Source organism: Hylaeus volcanicus, chromosome 1 (assembly GCF_026283585.1).
Source record: "Hylaeus volcanicus isolate JK05 chromosome 1, UHH_iyHylVolc1.0_haploid, whole genome shotgun sequence".
Lineage (NCBI taxonomy): Eukaryota > Metazoa > Arthropoda > Insecta > Hymenoptera > Colletidae > Hylaeus > Hylaeus volcanicus.
Window position 1 is genome coordinate 10,509,076 of NC_071976.1, and position 20,563 is coordinate 10,529,638.

The following is a 20,563-nucleotide window of genomic DNA, read 5'->3' on the forward strand; positions in this document are numbered from 1 at the left end:
TTCTGATTGCACAAGCAGCTCTATTCATTCCAATGTACACTTATCCAAACGACTCTGTTTGTTTGCTCAATATGAAATACAATTCCATGTAGAAATTCAAATATAATTCCACCAGAGATTGTTTTATACTCGTCATTGAACACACTTATGTAAAAAAGAATTTCACTCACAGTTATGAGGAGATTCCGAGGAGAAAAATAAAAAAATTAAACTGCACGACGTAGCGTCGGAGAGAGTGACGGAAGAGCTACGCAACGCCAAACACTCGGCATCCAAACGCGACGAAACAAGTTTCAATCAGTTCTCCGAACAAGTTTCAGTCAGTCGAGGAGATTTGCGTTTCGCGTAGGTCAAATTGCACGCAAATTTCCATACTTCTGAGCCGTGGGAGCGCGTGCGCGATACGTTATGCAGTTAGAGTTTAGACCGAAAGCGTTTACTACCCATCATCATTTGGCTGCGAGCGCGTAATAACACGGCATTGTTGCGCGCAAGGTATCCAGGAAATTGGCGGTTTGCAGGTCTGGAAACCTTCTTACGATCATTATTCGAGCGTCGATGACTGGACGATTGGCACCAGCTTCTATTTCCCTCGGCAGCGTTTTCGCTGCTCGTCGTTCAATGGCGCCTCTCGATGGGCCTGTCACTTGTTTCGTTTAACGAAGACTGTTCTGCTTTGTCACGGCCACGGCGATAGGAAACTCCGCTGCACGTGTGCGCACACGTATGCGGGAAAAGCGGCACGCGCCAACAGGAGGGTGTCGTTTACCGATCGCTGTCAACGCCAGGCTACCCTGTGTAGTAATCCTCCAGCAGGCTTGGTCAATACCGCTCCAGAGCCTTTGCTTTCACACCCACATCGGGCAAAAATTGTTTCATCTCGAAATTCCTAGGCTCTTAGGAGATCTCATTTGTAGTAAGGCACGTTTGCACGATTTTCAAGTGGGGAGAAATGGTAGTTTCTTTGAGAGCAATTTATTCGCGAACCTAGTAATCTTTTAACGAAGTGCGTTTTCAGAGTTTCTGTTTGAACCAAATGAGCACTCATGTCCAACAAAAATTGTTTCCCCTTAAAATTTTCTGTCTTTCTGGTCGAAATAATAACGTGTTCCATATATAGTCAAGTGAACGCTTCAATTTTTGAAGGGTTGACCCCTACTAATCTCCCAAGCAAGTTTTCGATAACAAAAAGTAAACGCAATCCCTTAAACTTGAATTCGCACATCCAAAACTCAGTCTTCAGCTTCGCAAATCCAGCAACGTTTATCTCGATTACAACCCGCCACGAGACCGCCATATACGCGACCTTTAGGGTTGCAGAACGACCCGCCAATTACTCGCGGACAAAATCGTCGATTACCACGCGTCCACCCTGTATTTAGTGTCGACTTTCGGCCGCGTAATGGCCGGCTATTAAATATGCGCGACGTAATTATTCACGCAATAATGGCACACCGGTATTATCATCGCGGCACAAGGGTAGGAGTGGGTGGATCGCGTCGACGATCCAAGTCACACGTGTAACGTAACGTTATCAATCTTGCCCAGTGGAAGGCCGGGGCGTGCGTTAATGAATCGGGGATTTCAGCCTCTCGAAATGCACCGGCTGATCTGACACGCGATATTATCCGTTCCCCTTTTTGCACGGTTTAAATAGCGGTGCCCAGCTGAGTCACGGTCAAAGTCAGATACGCGTATGATACCGAAAGGGGGAGAAAAACACAACTGACGACAGTGGCATCCGGTTCCGGCGCGGCGGAGTGCGCGGATCACTCGCGGCGTGGAAAAGTCGTCGTTAATTAACCCCGTGCTTCTGTCGAGCGTGTGCCGCGAGCGTGATCCGAGCATTGATCGACACGGACGAATGACAATGTCTGTTTCTACTCCTCTGTCGACGGGGAGCAATATTATCATTCGTGGGAGACTCATTACCCTGTCTGCGGACCCCTTTTCATCTCAATTCTAATGTCATCGTGTTTGGGGTGGTGGGTCGGGGCGAAATAATGTGAACACGTGCGATTCGGAGTAACTAGGTGTCTGATTCCAGGGGAGGTGGACTATAGTGATATCTTGGTCAACTACGCAGGGAGCAAGAATTTTCTGTTTTCAGTTTTATTTCGACAGAGATTACTATTAGGAGGTTGCATTGAAAGCCGCTGTTTATGCATACGTGGATTTTACTGCGAATACTGTACACAGCGAAAGCCGTCGTATTTTATGAGTTGTTAAAACCTAATGAAACAGTCACCGCCGAACGTTATTGCCAACAATTGAAGCGTTTACACGATAATTTGATACAAAAACGGCCATCAATTGCATCAAATCACCGAAAAGTGGTCCTTCTCCACGACGATGCTTGGCCTCATGTTGCTAAAACTGTAAAAGAAACACTGATGGAGTTCGAATGGGAGATTCTCCCTCATCCAGTCTACTCTCTAGACCTGGCATCAAATGATTATCATTTGTTCAGATCGATGCAACATGGTTTGGAAGACACACATTTCCGTAATTCTGAAGAAGTTGAAAATTGGGTTGTTGACTGGATAAGCTCAAAAGATAAACCGTTCTTTCGTCGCGGAATTCAACTTTTGTCAGAAAAGTGGAAAAAGGTAGTAGCTTTTGAGGGCAAATATTTCGATTGATGCTTTGATGTACTTTACTATTGAAATAAATGCTCAAAAAACACGAAAAAAACAGCGGCTTTCAATGCCACCTCCTAATATTATCATCCATGGGAGAGTCATAACCCTGTCTGCAAGCCTCTTTTAATTTCATTTCTAATGCCATCGAGTAGGAGTTTGGAGCAATACATGTACGATTTAAACCACCTAGGCGTCTGCTCCCTTCATCAGCTATATTTTCCACAACTAATGTAGTTACTGTAAAAATGTCTATCTTGAAAGAGGATTCTGCGATTGAGAAGAAACCGTGACAAATTGATACCGATTAAGAGAAAATGTGGATGATGAATTGACTTACATCGAGAGAATTTTTCACGACGTTCGTCACAGAGTAGCCGCTGCACATTCAGGACACGTGGATGACCGATTCTTTGGTATATAAATAAGGAAATCGGATTACCATACTCGTCTCACGATTAAATGCAAGAGCTTCTGGTTAATGGCATTCGTCGTAATTCCATAAGAATAAATATAGCGGCGGGAGTCTGCTCCCTGGTCGAGGTCGAAATAAATGAATCCTCGTTAAGTCGAGCTAGATGGATCTTCGTTTGCGTCACTCTAAGACTCTCGATTAAAGTACAACTTCGTTTCTCGATGCTGGAAACAGGTCAACGAAGCAATTTTTAATGTAACAGGTAGAACTGGATAACTTTCGGAATAATGTTCCATTACTTAACGTCGAGGACCATTGATATCTATCGTTTGAAGAGTCTTGGGCAGCGATAGTACTCCTAAATCCATTGAAATAATTATTTACAGAAACAATAGGGCAACATTCTTATTTAGACACAAACTCCGAAAAATGGATCAAGGGTAAACAATTGTCCTTTAATTGTTGAATGAAAATTAAATCCTTAGAATAAATGGTAGAATTAAATACATCAGTAAACAAAGAATTTCTTATGGAAGAAGTAGTAGGTAGAAAAGTAGATTCCTCAGGAATCTATTGACAAATCAAAAGCACCAAATTATAAAAATAAACAAACATTCGTGTATGTAATTTCGCATTAGGAAGAAGTATCATTTCGTGTCATAAAATATGATCTCGTCGAGAAGCAATTTGATAAGCGTGAAATGAACATTCCCCCATGAAAATTGGAGATGCGGAACGTCTGCGAGTGTCGTCACGGATATTCCGAAATCAGTAATACGCCCGCCCAGTAATTAACGCTAACCATTTAAATATCCTAAGCGTGCGACAGCGATCGCGTAATTATCGCTGTGATCTCTGATGCAGCGCGTGCAAATTAAAGCGTGTATGCGCGAGCTAGGCGCAGTTTAACGGAGTTGCCCTTTTCCTATCACGTGTCGTGCAACATTAGTCAGCTGGTAATCTCGCTTATCATGCGTTATAGTGCCGGGTAACTCGTCGTTGCCCGATGTGGATCACCGTGGATCACTTATCTGAGAGAGAAAAACGAGACACAGAGGGTCAGAGAAGAATTGCTTCTTTTCCATTTTATATTGCACTATAAATTAAGGGTGGAAATCTTAGTGGAACTTGGTGATTCAAGTGTTCAAATTAATACAGAAGCAAAGAAGGGAGAAAGCTGAGAAAACATCTCATTTTGACATTAATTAGTATTAGTAGAGACCTTGGAAATCTCCGTACTACACTTTTAGAATCATATTAATCGCAATTGGATTAATCTTATTTTATCCTCCAAAAATGAAATTATTTTTTAATCATTCAGATAGAGATTTCCAAGATCCTGACTATATGAAATGATTCAGTTTCTTCTAAACTGAGAAGGCAGAGTTTCCTTTACGCGATTCGACTCCTTTTTACGTCCAAGTCGAATCTCGAGCGAGCCAAATAGAACAACGGCGAGTGTCAGACTACCATCGTCCAGCGAGACGAGTTATCCATTATCGGAGATTAAAATTTTTTTATTTTTTTTTTTTTTTGGCATATCTTCGTGACAGTATTACTAATGGATTGGTCAAATTTCCCAGAGGAAAATGTGTCCAAACACTACCTCGTTCGGACTATGTTTAATTATACGTTATTGGAATCGTTTGTGAAAAGCTTTCAATTACGTATAATTAAAAATGAACCTGCAAAAATTGAGTTCGGACTTATTTCCATCGGCAAAATCTCACCAATCCTCTCTCTTGCCGAGATGGAATGGCAAATACACAAATTTTAATTTTCATTAATTGATGAAATTCGATCTCACCTGCGTGTCGTGTCTTTGTCACCTCGAAATAAAGAACCATGAACAGTAGTAGGGATAATTTCATTTCGTTTAGGTGGGTAAAATGATTTCGTGTAATCGAGGACTACTGTAATAATTACAGAAGCATGGTAATGGGAAGGCGTGCGATACAGCTAACTTTGTGAAACTGAAATTACTTGTTGGATTCATTTTTAAACCCGTAGCATTTCTAATTCCGTGGACCTTTTAATCTCTAGAACATCCTCGTTGCTCCTACCTTATATTGGAAGATGATAGTAAATTTTCTGAACCTCTCGGAACGGATTATTACATCCAACGAGAATAGTTTACTGATAGTTAGGTCTTCTGATGGCTGATTATTGCCCAACACACGAACGAAGAAGGCTTTGGGAGGATGGACGATTGAAGCGCACAGGGCCTTCGAAAGCTATCCCAAATATCTACCTTGAAGTAATTTAATTAATCGGGAAGAGTGTTCGTTTTCGTATTATTTATGGAAGTTCCACTTTCAACAGCTTATGAATATTATATTAGGTAGACTGGAAAGAAATGTCGTTTTTGCAATTTCAAATACTTGTTAGTCACTCGTCGCCTCGTTGATTTTTTGTCGATATGGGATTGAAAATTTGCACACTAAATGGCAAAAGGTTGTTGGTAACGAGAGCGCAAGGTAGAAAACTTACTGCGATGGACAGTTACACGGTAACGCTTGTAAATCGATCGAACGTGACAACAGTATTATCGAATATTAAAGACGTTCGTGTGAGAAAGTCTCGAGGCTGGCGGAAGAAGTGTACTTTCCCCATTTTCTGAACGCACCCCTGTTTTCCAAAGTCTTCAGGTCGAAAAGTTACAAAACTCGAGACACGGGTAGCACGGGTTCGGTGTCGATTTCCTTGGGGACTCGAAGACATCCTACCCGAACAAAAGAAATGTATTTACAACCGCGCAGGGAGGCAGTTGGAATCTCGGTAGCGTCGTTAACGCTTCTTGCGGAAATATTACCATGTCAATTCCTCGAGATATTGCGTTACAGCAGTGAGTATCGCTTTCCTCTGGGAGTATCCGCGAGTAGAATACGGACGTACGTAAACGACGCGATTGATAGGCATCTTCCTAAAGTAAGGAAATCCTATAGGGAGCCATTACGAACGTGTTCACCGCCGTTTATTGCGTTATATCCACAATCCCAGAATTGCGGAAGCTCCATGGCTCGTGTTACTAAACAATTCTTTACTCAATATGGAAAGAGATTAATTGTTGTCTCGTTCGCCATGACCTACTCGTTAGATCTAGGCAAGTATCTAATCGCCGCGGGCTTATTACGAATAGATTCAAACTAAAAATATTACTTCTTCAGAAATTAGACATTTCGGTATCGTACAGTGGATGTGACTGACAATAATATTTTTAATTTGAAATAAAGCTCCTCCTGGAAATAATACAGTAATCCAATAACACTGTTTCGTTTATGTACCTGAGTCTCCTCTCCTCCTTTTGCGCCTGAAGGGTCAATCGAGGGCCCTGAATAATAAGTTCACCGGTTAATTTCGTATCTAAATGTACCCAGAAAAAACTACGAAGGCCATTCCACGAGGTGCATCGCGGAAATTACAAGTCGACCGCAGTTACGGTTGGATGGTCGCGTGCTGTGTATACGTGTTCACGATTTCGAATTCTTTATTCGACGCAATTACCTTTTTACGTGCGGATATCCGATGTTCGCCAACCACTTTGCATTCAAATCCACGTATACCATATTGGGAGGCATTCACGTGCGAAGAAACTGCTTATTCCTTATTCCGCGAGCGAATATAAACTATTCAAGAACGATAGGAGCGGAATATAGAAACTACCGGCTGTCTCAGTACGTATTCTCTTGTTCACGTCGAATTAAAGCGCGATCCTCTGTCCCGAATGATTTAATCACTTCTGATGTACGTACGTTCGGTCTAACCTAGATGTGAGTTTTAAAATTTTTCGACACGATTCAGGTTTCCATCTGGGACATATCGATGGCTTAGATTAATAGATCATTCGAAAGTCGTCTGGTCGATTAAATATAGTCACATTTTGAGTTGCTCGATGTTAAATATTTAAATGTAATTGACATTGAAATGATTGAGTGTTATAAATATTATAAGGAAACGCATAACAGAATACAGATCAAAGCTTCGTTTCGTTCTAAATTTTTAATTCCATCGGAACGAGCTTTTACGAATGCTCAAATGTCCAAATTATGTCAGTCTTTATCTGGGAAAGATCGTAATTAATCGTAGCCAAATTTTGTATCCGATTGTTAAAAACAAAAACGTTGAAAATAGAGAACGCATAACGAATACCTCCCCTGCCTCGTTTTATTTTTGGATGTTTCCAACGCTAGCTTCGTTTCCGAGGATCCATCGGTTTAAACGGGATGGAAAATGGCGCGTCTATCAAATTACGACGATAAAACGAGAACACCTGTAATTAGGGCCGAGACGGAGAAAGAAAACGCCAAGGGAAGAAGCGCTCGGGGAGGGAGAAACGCGACAAGGTTCCCGGTAATTGTCACTGTTGCTCCGCCATTTTCATCAGAAGCCGAGAGCAAAGCTCCCTGAAAGCTCTACAAATTGCGTACCCCTTGCGTTCTGTGCGCCAGGGGGATCCCCGGAACGGGGGGACTATAAATTTTCATTATTTTATAGTCAACGCCTCGTTTATATCCGCAACAAGCGAGAACGCCGAGATAGGCGCGGAGAATGAGGAAAAGAGGATTCAGGTGTCTGAAACAAAGAAGAGAGAAAAGGAGGAACGGGGGAACGCCGGAGAGCTGGGAATAGAAAGTGAGACGGAGGAAACAGAAGAGTCGGCGGAGGGTTGAACGTGGCAAGAGGGAGGGAAGCCTCAAAGCAAATCATGGAGCCTCCAGTTTCCAGCTTCTCTCACCTTTGTCACTTTCACTCGATTCGATTCATACATTTTCCTTCTACGATTGCCTCGAAGGATGACTTTGAATCGTCGCTGTTCCTCGGTAGTCCTAATTTTCCCCCAAAAATGGCGTCTACTGCTTTATGACTTTTACACAATCTTTTCGTTAAATTATTTTCATTGCTATTAACCCTTTCAAACTTGAATTATTTTTTTTCATGTCCTTAACTCGAACTAAAAATCAGCATAGGTAATTTTTAAATAGATATTTTTTAAATTTTGTGTCCTCAATTGTGGACGTAAGATCTGAAAGGGTTAAGAAGCAAAGTCCCGGGCCTTTCTTGGAAAGCCTTCGTTTATCGTATAATTTATTTCGAACTTCATTTCTGATGTATTTCTCTTAACTATATTTCTGCGTTAATATTATGATAAGAATTCATTCGGAATCCCGATACCGCGTTAATTAGGTATTTCCACGGGCCTGTCGGTTGCTTAATTTCAATCAACGTTTCCACCCCCTCGAGCAAAGCGGCTCACGAACGACCATAAATAATCAGTTATTAGCTGAAATCTTCGGCTTAAGAAAACAGCTCGAAATACGGCTTCCGAACTCCCCAAATAATTTACATCCGCGGTCGGAGTTCCTAACAAGACGCCGCTCCAGCTTGGGTGGGAGTTACGCTTATTAATTGACGATTTATAATTGCCGGGAGCCAGGATACTCGTATGGGGGCGAGACCAAGAGTTGCGTGCTGCTGCTAATGGGGTGGTGCGCCGACGTTTGATTAGTCCACCGCGGGATCTATGAATCTCTCACCGCTGCTTTCTTGCCTTTCACCCGGCCGTCTTACATTCCGTTCCTTCCACTCCCTCCACTCATTGGCGCAATAACGAGAATTGCCGTTCAGCTCGCGCAATATAGAATGGGTAAATACTTGGGGTGTTTCGTAAGGGTAGGCTTCGAGGGGTTGTTCCTCTACTTGCGAGATATAGAAAATTCTAAAATGTATGTAAAATATATGAAAATAATTTTGAGGTAGACGTTGGTCTCTTTAAAATGGTATAAATAAATAAAGTTAAATACTTAATGATATAATTGCTTCAGGAGATGATAAAATATTTCTGTAATATTATGTGCCAAGGTAATTTCTCACACAACATTTGACTACTTCTTTTTTTATTTTATGTTCTTCCATTACTAACAAATATTTGTATCTTTGTTCAAAGGAATTTAAAGGAGTCCTTAGAGGTAGTTGATTAGTAGACTACAGCGCAGTATAATTTTAGACTTGATTTCCACCATATTCGTCGCGATAGCGGAACATATTCTAAAATCATTCATGTATACGAAGTGTACATATCTATCCATATAGCGTGTTCAAAATTCCTGTTCCCGTTTTTCATACTGTGCTCGTAAATACGATCATATCTCTCCCTTCTTTGCAAAGTCAGGTTGGCGAGACATGAAGCACTGCTAGCTTTTTCACCTTTGTTGCCACATCTATAAGACTCATGACGCTTCTTCTGCTTCTGACATTTTCAACCCAGTCCCCGCTAACATTTCATATCATTTTGTTACTGCCCATTCCACTCGCTTGCAATCATCCCTTTCGACTTCTTATCGCCATACAAATTAATTCCAGGGCTCCAGTCTTTATCTAGTCGTCCTAAAAGAAACAAAGTTTCAGTGTATCATTAAATATTATTTTACGAAAAGAGTTCCCGCAGGAACTTTTAGAATTTTGTATTTTAATAAGATATTTTGTTATTAATAAACGAAGATACTAAAATCCTATGTATCTGAATAAAAAACATAAATTTAATTAATAGCATCAATAATATTAGTATCTAAACCTGCAATAAACACTCTTCGAGTGACTGAAATATTGAAGAACAAAAGGAGACAACTAATCAGAATCACACGTGCTAATTTAACGCTGCTAAACCATTCTAAACCAACTCCAAGAAGTTTCAACAATGCCCTTTCCATTCTCCTCGATACCAAATCCATAAAATCGGGGAAAGTATCGAGGACCCGTGGATGCATTCCAATGTCTCGACTTCCCAGCGATAGTCTGTGATCTCCATTGCCGGTATCGTTTCCCGTGACGGTGTTTATTAATTTTTCACCCGTAACCGAATAATGTTGGCCGAAGTTGCCCGTAGGCGCGACTCGATTTCCCCGTTGTTTCTCGAATGGCACTCTTCCTGGTCGCAATAAAATTGTTTTTCTATCGGTTAGCATCCAAGATCGTGAATAGAGTGTAAAGGTCGGACGAACAAGAGGGAGTGGAGGAATGGAACGATGCTTGGCACCGCGCGACCGCCCATGCATTCTAATTTATTACAGTTGCTTAGACGAAAAATCCCCAGGGTCGAGCAGTCGCTCCGAAGACGACTAGGCATCGTCGATGCCAAACAAACTGGTTCCTTAACCCTTTAAAAGGAGAAAAGCAAGCTGTTTATGTGCGCAAGCTGTGTAAGTGAATTTCCATTTGGAAGTAGAATTTTGTTTATATTATTACGATAATATGACACAGCCATTCGTATACCTTGTTTCTCAACTTACACATCATCTATCACGTAGACAAACACAAGTCTGTATTTACTTATCCATTTTAAACACGATTTTATTTTAATAATGAATTACAATTGATTTCAACTTATACATACAAATTTTGAATTTTTACACTTTATCAAAGTTCGTTATTTTTAAATTTTAATAAAATTTTCAATTGGGAGGTTCGTTGCATTTCGTTATGATCTTCTGCGTGAACTAAAAATGATTGAACTCTTTCATGCAATCATTTAAGTAGATCCAATTTCAATTTCCATTACAACTCATTGTTAGTCAAGCTGTCCACTTTTATTTCGTAAATCGGCTCCGTAAAATTTTAATCCAACGAGAAATTGGACGCGTTTTGGACCTGTTCCGAGTTCTCCAGGGTAATCGAGGAACCCATATACGTGTTCTCCTCTTTCTCTTCCCAGACGATCGAATAGCGATCGATACCGATCTCCGAGGGTGGCGGCAGAATGCGTGTGGGCGTCGAACACGAAGAGGGAATCGCTGCGAAGTGGATGCACACGGAGTCGAATGAGAGGCGAGCATCGGTTACTAATAACCTAAGGCCGAAATCGTTGTTCCTGGGCCAGCAATGAAATATCGCCATCGAAGGCCTCAAATTAAAGTAACCAAATGGGACGTCCCGGGGCTCTTGTAAGGCTGAATATATGGACACAAAGCCTCCGATCCTTGGCTTGCTTTATTTTATAAGGGTATAAGTTTGTCGTAACGTCTAACTGGGACTCCAGGTAGCGTACAGTAATCATTTTTAGGTCATTCAACCATCGTTCCATTCAAATAAATAATAAATATTGTGTATTGTGTGTTTGAAAGTATTCGAAGAATTTTCTACCCTTGTACTAATTCTCCATCCCTCTAAATGAATGCTAAATTGATTTCCTTTATGCTGTAGAAGAGTTTTCTATTCCTATGACAAGGATTTGGTGACTTGTTCCTTAACAATTGTAATATCAAACACTATTTTCATCCAAAAAGTAGTCACCCTTTAAATTTAATTCAAAAAGATTCATTCAACAAAATAATAAAAAAGGAAGATTTATGCTCCATAACATGTTCTACTTATCCATATTATAATGTAGGCAACAAATAATACCCAGTATTTTTCCTTATTATTCAGAGCAACGATATTTGAAAAGTCTTTCGGTAATTGTAGCATTTATCTCGCAAATAGTAGTCTCTAGTATCCACCTGTGTGAGAAACGGTTATAGTTCATACCCGAAGAACGATCTTCGTTATAATGTATCTACGGGCCCGAGCCTGCCAACCTGGTAGATGCTTTAAATTACACAGTGCGGGGAACAATAAACACGCGGAGTTTATGGCACCAGCTCAACCGGAAAGAGGGAATCGATAGAGCGACGGTTTCACTTCGCGGAAGTTATGCCAACGTACAAGTACAGTGTGTACGTTTTCGAGCGAGAAATTCACCGATATCAAGAACATTCCCTTCTGGACAATTTGAACTTAACAATTCATCTCGTCTTCGCGAATCTCGAAGCTAAACTTGGAGTAGAAATTGATTTTCTTCTTCCTTGACAATTAGTGAGTAACTCGATTATCAACTTAATGACAAACACACGCTACCCGAGTATTTTCTATTCTTTGATATTAGTTTTATCCTTGGAAACACTATTATTAATCTCGTGTGCATAATCCAAATATATTATCTAGTATGAACTATTAATATGAACAATTTGATTTGATACCTTTTATATATCACTATACATTGATTTAACATGTTCTTTATTATTTAAATAATATGCCCATTTTCATAGAAAATTCGACGCCTTTTTTTTAATACAGATCGACTGTTCTTTAAAATAAGACAAGGTCCATATTTTATAACACTTTGGCCCGCCGCAGAAAAAGTGTTAGTTCTGAAATTAATTTCCCTGCCCCAAAGTCCTGTAAAAACTGCTCAGAATTTATGTCCCCGCACCACCTACCCATATCTCTCCGGTCTCCCTTATTCTGTTTCAACTTCCGACTCCTCGTGCCCCACAGGCACCAGCCATCGAAGGTAATAACGAAATTTGTTTCCTTACCTTTTCCATTTTCTCTTTCGCCCCTCGCTTCCTTCCGTCTCCCACCACTGTCAATTTAGACCCCGGCAAGAAGCTTAAAAATCGCGTTTTCAACATTGCTCTCTTTTTTTACAGCTTGCAACCATAAATTGATTTCAACGTCGAATTCTATCTTTGAAAACCTGAAAGTAGACCCGAGTGAAAATGCAAGCGAAGTTAATCAGACCGTAGAAAATGTCCAATTTGCGATTGTTCGTTGACGTTGGAACTTTTGTTTTTGTTTTAAAAAATTCGTCACGCTACAGTCGACGATACGAATACACATTCCGGCTGGCCTGGATAAAGACTAGCTTATGCGCGACTTCCGTTCCGTTTCGACCTATTCTTTTGTTATTCCCTCGTATCCGTGGCGTTCGGTTTCGAGTTCTCACGGCTTTGCGAGCAACGCTTTTCCGATTGGTGCCGGCATCGCGAACGTGCAAGGAATACCGGCGATAATGCTATTACATTTCGAATTTAGTGTTCGCTGGGTCGACCTTTAGCTTCCCTTTGGCTTCACGCGCTTTGCATGAACGTTTAAGAACTTTGCAGACGCATAAAGAGTGTCGTTGAAGTATTGAAACGTTCCCGACGTTATTATCCGCGCTATTCCTGCGACACGCATCCCGCTATCGATATTGCTATCGTTTTCGATCCGATAACGTCCGGCGCTGCTCCAAATTTACGAAGAACGCCACCTAACGAAGATCGAGGAAGCATACGGAGTAATTTCAACGTGTCCTTTTTAAGGGCAGTTTATTTTAGATTGGAAAACTTCGATTGCGGGAGATTGAAACGAGTGTGGTAGATTTAGGAGCAATGAAACGTAGCGAATAGCATTCACCGGGCGAATAAAAAACGTTGAATGGAGGGGAAGAAAGACAGCGCAATATCAGCGAGTGTCTGAGTTCAAATTTAGAGGCCTCGGTGCAGTTAATCATAACCTTTTCGCACTAGGAAGACTTTTTTTTTTATATGACGTGTAGCAACTTTAAGAAAATTTTGTTGGATTTTTTCTGAAAATTTAAGGTGCTCTTTTTCCTACAAAAACTTGTAAATACTTAATATTTTCAATGTAAATATAGATAAAATAAATGATGTAATTCAGGTACAATACTTGGAAATATGATTTTATTCGTTTAAACAAATGAATGTGTATCCAGTAAAATTCCTTTCACGACAAAGATTTTTGAGAAATTACATTTTATACTATATTTTCGTAGATAAAGATTTTTAATTCTACAACCGTCATTTTTGTTACAACCTTTATTTTTCCAGAGCTTGGAAAAGGACCAAAATATTATTGAGAAATAAAAATATGAATTATTCTTGTTACTAAAGCAACGACTAATTAAAGTTTCATATTTGTTTTAAGCAAGTTTCATATTTGATATTTGCAGCACTTCAGTAGGACGACAACTAGAAGCTCGTCCGAGAAGCAGAAGGGAATAGGTTTAGAGTGCCGTATTCCCTTCAAACGGCAAGAACTAATGGATCCATGTGTATATACATGCACAGTAGTTACGTATTTTAGCTGGATATTCAGGCTCTACTTGTATCCAGTCTATTCGACAAATAAACGGGTCTCGAGAGTTCGTCTTTCACCTGGACGTACCTACGTACCTCGTTCAAGTTCGATCCACTTGCCAAGTGAATCGGGAAGGCCTTCAAGTCCCATAAGATTCACTCGGGCAATCTATTCCGACTTGTCTCATAACTATGAATCTTCTAAAAACTTTTCTAACTGGTCGTCCCTTTAGTATCACGCCCGCACATTCGTCGATCCAGTGATCGTAAGTAACGATCGCTGTCCCTTGGGAATTTTTTTTCATTTCAAACTTAGGAATTGGCAAATTGGGAAAGAAAATAGAAATTCAATAATACTTATTTCATTTCTTCATCCTTCCTACTACATAAATTGTTGTGCTATTAAAAAAAAAATGTGTACTTTTAAAATTGAAACTATATTTTCAATGTCTCCTAAAATTTTAGAGACCGTAATAAATTATCGTCAGAATATTTGGAAATGTTTCCTCGAAAAACTGGAATGTAAATTTAGTAAAATGTGTAGAGCATTGTCGATCATTATTTAAGGGAGAGGTATCGAAGGGGCCCGCGAAACTTTCGAATCATGGTCGAAACCGCTCAGACTTCCATCGTGCTTCCAGCGATAACATTATTCCGCGATCCGGACGAAAAGAGCATTTTTAATCGAGCCTCATGTAAAATGCAAACTATAGCTCTTAACGTTTTCCTACTTAGCGCTAGCGAGTTGTCGCTGAAAGTCCCCGGCCAAGAATTTCTGTCTGAGCACTCTTTGTTCTCGTTTCTTTGCTGATCGTACCTTGAAGACTTTGCGAAAAAGTCTTCCAGCAGAGCTAATATTCCGACGGGGCTGTAAAAATGACGAGCGGTTCCTCTCGGTGATTAAAATTCGCGGATGAATTTGTGTCGCGAATTCGAGATGAGAAAAATTCTACTCGAGCAATAGATGACAAATGAAACGGATGCATAGCAATTTATTCGTGGCGTTGATTCAATTGATTGAATTGAACTGGACAATCGAGGATTGTAACATTTAACCTGCAGAATTTAAATCATCCATCGCGATTACCAATTAATTATCGATTTTAAATTTTAAAAACTCGAATTGTTGAATCGAAATGATAAACGTAACATTTATTTCGAATTCAATATCCGTTCGGGTCATGTAAGAAATAATTGATAAAACAATAATTGCAGTTTCCGGGATAATGAAACGACGATTGCACAAATTAATAATTCGAAACAATTATTTTAATCACAGAGTGAACCTGGCTCTCGTCTTACGTTTCAATAATTGAAATCCATTTTTCTCGCGACTGATTACTACGTATATATTCATAATTAAATTAAAGCGAACTTCAAGTGTTAAATAAATACTCTTGATCGTTACTTTTTCCGCGAGCACTCAAAATGCGTAATGAAATTAATTAACTTACTCACTCTAGCAAAATTTCCAGGGTATGCAAACTCGCATAACGTGCAAATAGTAAAAATTACACAAACGTTCTAAGCATACATTTAATCCAGATTTATACTTTCCATGTTCGGGAATATTATATTCCTAGAAAACATTGGAATAACAGTCTGAAACTTCGAGATGCTATGATTATGATAACTATCGTTTAACGATTATTACTGACTGATTCTTTCTCGATTGCAATTGTTAATACAAGAAAGAATGAGAAAGGAAATCGGGATGAATCCCTTGGTTTCGATAGCTTGAAGATGTCGTTGCAACAACAAAATTTATTTCCTTAATAAAATGCACTCGCCCCGTGAATTTTCTTCGCAGCGACGCTCGAAGAAATCGCTCGGTCGACTGTTTGTCGGGCAGAGAAAAAGGAAATAAATATTTGCATGGTCGCCAGAGACGAGCGTCAGAAGGATCTCAGTGACTCGGTTCTCCTAAGATACAGAGGACTCCGTTTATTTGTTCGAACTTGGACACAATAAAATTAAAGTTTACGTCTCGCTGTTTTCCGCTCATAGGAGCCAGGTTCTCGGTGATTTTAAGAGGCAAACAAAGGACAAAGAAATTCGAGGGTAATACCAGCACACACACGGCTCGAAACCGGAAAGAAGAGACGGAGGGCAGTACGTGAAACGGGAGAGAAAGTTCCGCTCTTCCTCAAACGAATTGCGAGTCCACGGACCAGAGGAATGCGTAGATATCCTTGGAAAACATCAAAGCTACATTTGGAACGATTGAAATTGTTTCTCGGAAAAGATCCTCGCCACTCCTAGCTGACTGGCTCCATGAGTATCTGGCTAGATCCCGCTTGAACCGATGTCCTTCAGTCAGAACCAATTCTTCGATTGTCTTTTGCAGACAACAAATTACATTCCGACACGTGTGTATCCTCCGTTGATTTCCTCTATATCTTCCCTTCGATTTTTCCGCACCGGATCCCCGCTCGTCTGTCCACACGCTTGAACCTCTACGACGCCTTCAGCATCCACTGGACCAACGTTCGTCCGAGTCTTGTCAGTCTTCATTCAGGTTTAATTTAAGAACAAAGAAACCTCTTCATTTTTGGAAAATTTGAGATTTGATGACAACCTCTTTCACCAAAATCTAGAAACATGCCTGTGCGAGATTATTAATCTTAAAATTCTTGTTTAAATGCTCTCGCCATTAAAGAAGTATTTCTTTCTCGTAAGATTTTCTTTTAAATCCCGAATGCTCATTCTGACAGTTTTTCAGCCCGAGCGTATACTCACCCCCGCATCGTTTCCCCAGTTTTCCCGCAATGCGACGGAAAAGCGGCCGATCAACGATTAAATTTCTCGAACTCGTGACTTCGATTGTACATTCAAGGTTCGTAGCATCGGGCGTATCGAAGTCGCGCAGAGGAGGCCGCGGATGTCTGTTTGTTTTATTCCAGCTTGAAAGCAACAGAAGAAATACCTGACCGTATTTCCAAGCAACGTAAAATAATTGTCTCCGGGAGCCAGTTATTTTTGCTTTCTCTTGTTAAAGATGTAGGTCAATCCTCGTCGGTGATATCGCGAAGAAAGCGAAGGGAACTCGCGATTATTATATCGGTGCATCAGAAATGTAACATTTATTCTTTAGAGAATTATATACACCAGCTGTGTCGATTGCTTCAGGCCCATTTCACCTTCGATACAAGTTTCAATTCACTGGCTTAAACACGCGTGGTCCTACAAATATTTATCCAAGTGCATGTTGAGTTATCTCAGCATTGTTTTCAGCAATTTGGTAATAGAAATTCTTTTAGTTTATTTACAGATTTATTGATCGTGTAATTTCATTGATAATTTATTATATTTTCCAATTCAAATCTAAATGAAAGTTATTTTTATGGCATATAACCTTGTGAATAATAATTTAATTTTTCTTTCAAATTACTCAACGGTACTTGCAATAAAAAGTCAACAAATTCTACTTCTTGATGAGTCTCCCTACACGAGGGTTCAATGCTGAAGATTCATTAGTAGGTGAACCATCCTCCCACAACCATGACTTTCAGCCCTACCACGAAGGGTGGAAAACCTCGCCGGGTTCATTGTGGCCAACTTACATCGAGGAGGACTGTATTCTTCCGGATGATTAATTGAACACACGTCTCTTAAAACATTTACCCTCGTTACTTTCCCGACACATCGCGTACATTAGCGATTCGGCGCGAGACGGGGCGTTACTTGAAAAAGTTTCCAACATCCACAATGGCAAATTATACGAATGACGTTATCGCGAAAAAGTAATTTGGTTCCATGCTAATAGGCCGCCTCTTCCTTCGTATCCTCTTTCTTTCCTTCGCCCACACCCCCGCGCGCTCGACCCCCCTTCCCTGAATAATGCATAGGTTGAACTTGAGCGTGATAACGTAGCGAAAGCCTCAGAATAGAGCTTCTCTCGGTTATTGACGAAGAGAGGAAGAACATCATTTCCCACTTAGTACGGTATTAAAAAGGATTCGGGTCGGTTTAATTTCTGTTCGGCCGTTGCGAATGTGCAACGACCCAACTGAAATTTCGACACGTTTTTCGCTGATTTCGAGACGGCAGCTAGCGAGACGAATTTCTATTTTATTAAATTTTTGATCAATCTAATACTCGAATGTAAGTAATTTTTAAAGTGAAACTTTTAAAATTATTTATCGCCATATTGCACCCGCCATTTTGAATTTCTACGAGTGACCACGACATTCTCTGTTCTACTCCCCTCAAAAACCAAATCCTCCCCTGTCCATCAATTTTCAAAATCCACTCTTACTTAATTTCCGCAGTAAATCACCTCCTCTACACAAATAGACCACGAATAGACATTCGTCGCGAATAATAGCGAGCTAATGGCTGCGAACTTGTAATAAGATCTTTAGATATAAAAAGTGCAAAGTGTAAAGTGCAAACGTGTAAAGTGCAAAGTGCAAAAGTGTAAAGTGTAAAGTGTAAAGTGAAATTAGATTTAGATTAGCAGGGACAACATCAAGGAGCCGTAGCTGGTATTAGTGGTCTGCAGTGGGGATTGTTTCTGTGCATTTATCGTTATAAAAATTTGTGCGTATAAGATTTTACTGTAGTAACAAAAAAAATGTTCCGTTACAATTGGGTCTTGATGCGTCACGAAGCAATGAATGAGTTTTCTGAGAAAAAGAATGTCCTGTCGCGGAAAATCATTAAGTATGGTACAGCAGGTGGCGGTTCGCGATCAGTTAGTTTAGTTAGATGTTCAATCTCTCTAATTCTTGCGTGTACGCGAAGTCTGTAAATTTTTTATTTAAACTGACGACCTCATCCCTCAAGTACCTACTAGACGTTCAAAGGCGGAAGCCTAAGCTCGTTTCCGCAGCCCGCCCACGCTGGGTAAAAGTTCGAGTGCCTCGTATGCGTCGAAACGAAGTTTTCGGAGCGGTGCTGGGAGGACACACGGATGGAAATGAGGCTGATAATTCGTAAACAAGCAAAGAAGGTACAGGTCCGGGGTCTGCGAGCGGTGACCTGGAGCCGGGGGATCGCGGAAGAAAAGGGCAAAGGGACAGGGCAGATCCGTGGAACGGTAAAGTTTCATCGAAAATCGAAATCAGGCGTAAGGGAGCTCCCCCGGGTATAGAAGTTCCTCGCGACACTGGCAGCTGAGCACGTCGGGACTGGGAAGAAGAAAAGAGGGATGACAGAGGGGGAGGAATGTTACGAAGAAGGTGCTGGTTACTCGACCATGACTCCCGTGCTTCGATACTTTATCACAGCCGCGCTGATAGATGCGAGAGGAGAACAGACTGCGTCTGCTTGCATTTGATAATGTCTCGCATACCTAAACGTGGCTGGGAAATACGACCGGAAGATAAAAATTTGAATGCGAGTAAAATGCGAACTGAATTCTTCTTGGCTAACGTGAGGGTACGACATGTTATTTTTTTAAATTTGTTGGTGTAATTTTTATGCTTGAAAGTTTGAATAATTGTAAGTTCTGAAGTAATTCTACATTGTTGCTACTTGGATAGTTAGTAAGACGAAGATTTGCATATTTGAAAGTTTAAACTCTACTCGATCGTGCTGTATTCCCTGACATTCTTCAATTAAATATTTTACTGTAAGAGTCTCGTCACAAAAGTTACACAATGGTGGCTGGGCAATTACTTGTTGCTTAGATTGAATACTAATTAAATTAGAGACATATAGACAAGCAAGAAATAATTTCTCTACAGGATTAGAATGACATCGATCAAAGGGTTGTATGTGAATTTGTATTGAATGAGATGGTTTGCAAATCAGGTGCAGGAATGTTCCCTGTTAGGTAGCTTTTCCGTTCAGCACCATGCTCCCAGCAGGGAGCATATGACGTGCAGGTCCGCTATGCAGAAGGTTGACTTCCTGTCAACCCTCGGGATCAAAGGCTGATGCATCTGTTGAGGTCGCAGCCTGCACTCAATCTCTATTGGGGATGAAGGAGTACGATGATGGAAGAATGCACAGTCTACAGTACTGCGAGCATTCTTTACCCTAATAGATCAACGTCTGGAGGTTTGATTCTTTGTTTAACTGTTTAGATGATTGATTTAGGAGCTTGCTCGGATGCAACATTGTTTTCCTAAATGCCATACAATCAAGAAATGTATGCAAATTTGATATTACATATTCGTCCTCCATTTCAAGTGGTCTTAAAGTATGACACAAATAAGAAAATATTAATTTCAAAGGAGCGCTTCGTGCCATGAAATATTCTTAATTGTATGTTACGTAGAGATCATTTGTTGCCTCGAAACGCATTCATTCTATGCAATTAAAATAAAAATTCCATTACTCTGTACATCGAACAGAAGTAATACTTTGCAAGACATTATTTAATTTCAATTTTACGGAAGACATTGTCGCAACGAACAAGAGGCATTTGCACAAGCTGCAACCCAAATTGTAAGCTAAACAAACAATCGCGAAGACACGGATTACGTTGAATACTTTACACAGAATTATACGGATTGTATACTTTAATAACTGGGACACAGGAATTCAGGGTTAAGAAATGAAGGGAAAGAATATCTTCGGCCCGATTAAAACGAGACTGGCGAAATGTAGGACATCCTTACACACACACACACACACACACACACACACACACACACACACACACA

At 40.4% G+C, this 20,563-nt stretch overlaps 1 protein-coding gene across 5 annotated transcripts in view; it reads right to left on the reverse strand.

The window, feature by feature from the left end:
• Positions 1–20,563, reverse strand: part of LOC128877614 (uncharacterized) — a 493,728-nt gene that overhangs the window by 173,264 nt on the left and 299,901 nt on the right. The window contains exons 4-5 of one of the 5 annotated variants that reach the window (XR_008457270.1): positions 9,178–9,438; positions 8,958–9,099 (exon numbers count right to left, since the gene is read on the reverse strand). The exons of 3 other annotated variants lie outside the window; for them this stretch is intronic. Coding sequence is in view for 1 of the 2 variants with exons in the window: in XM_054125098.1 (XP_053981073.1) it covers positions 9,347–9,438 (92 nt within the window). In the remaining variant the exon portion in view is untranslated. Of the gene's footprint in view, positions 1–8,957; positions 9,100–9,153; positions 9,439–20,563 lie in introns of those variants that run through there. One more of the 5 variants, XM_054125098.1, reaches the window with a different exon arrangement.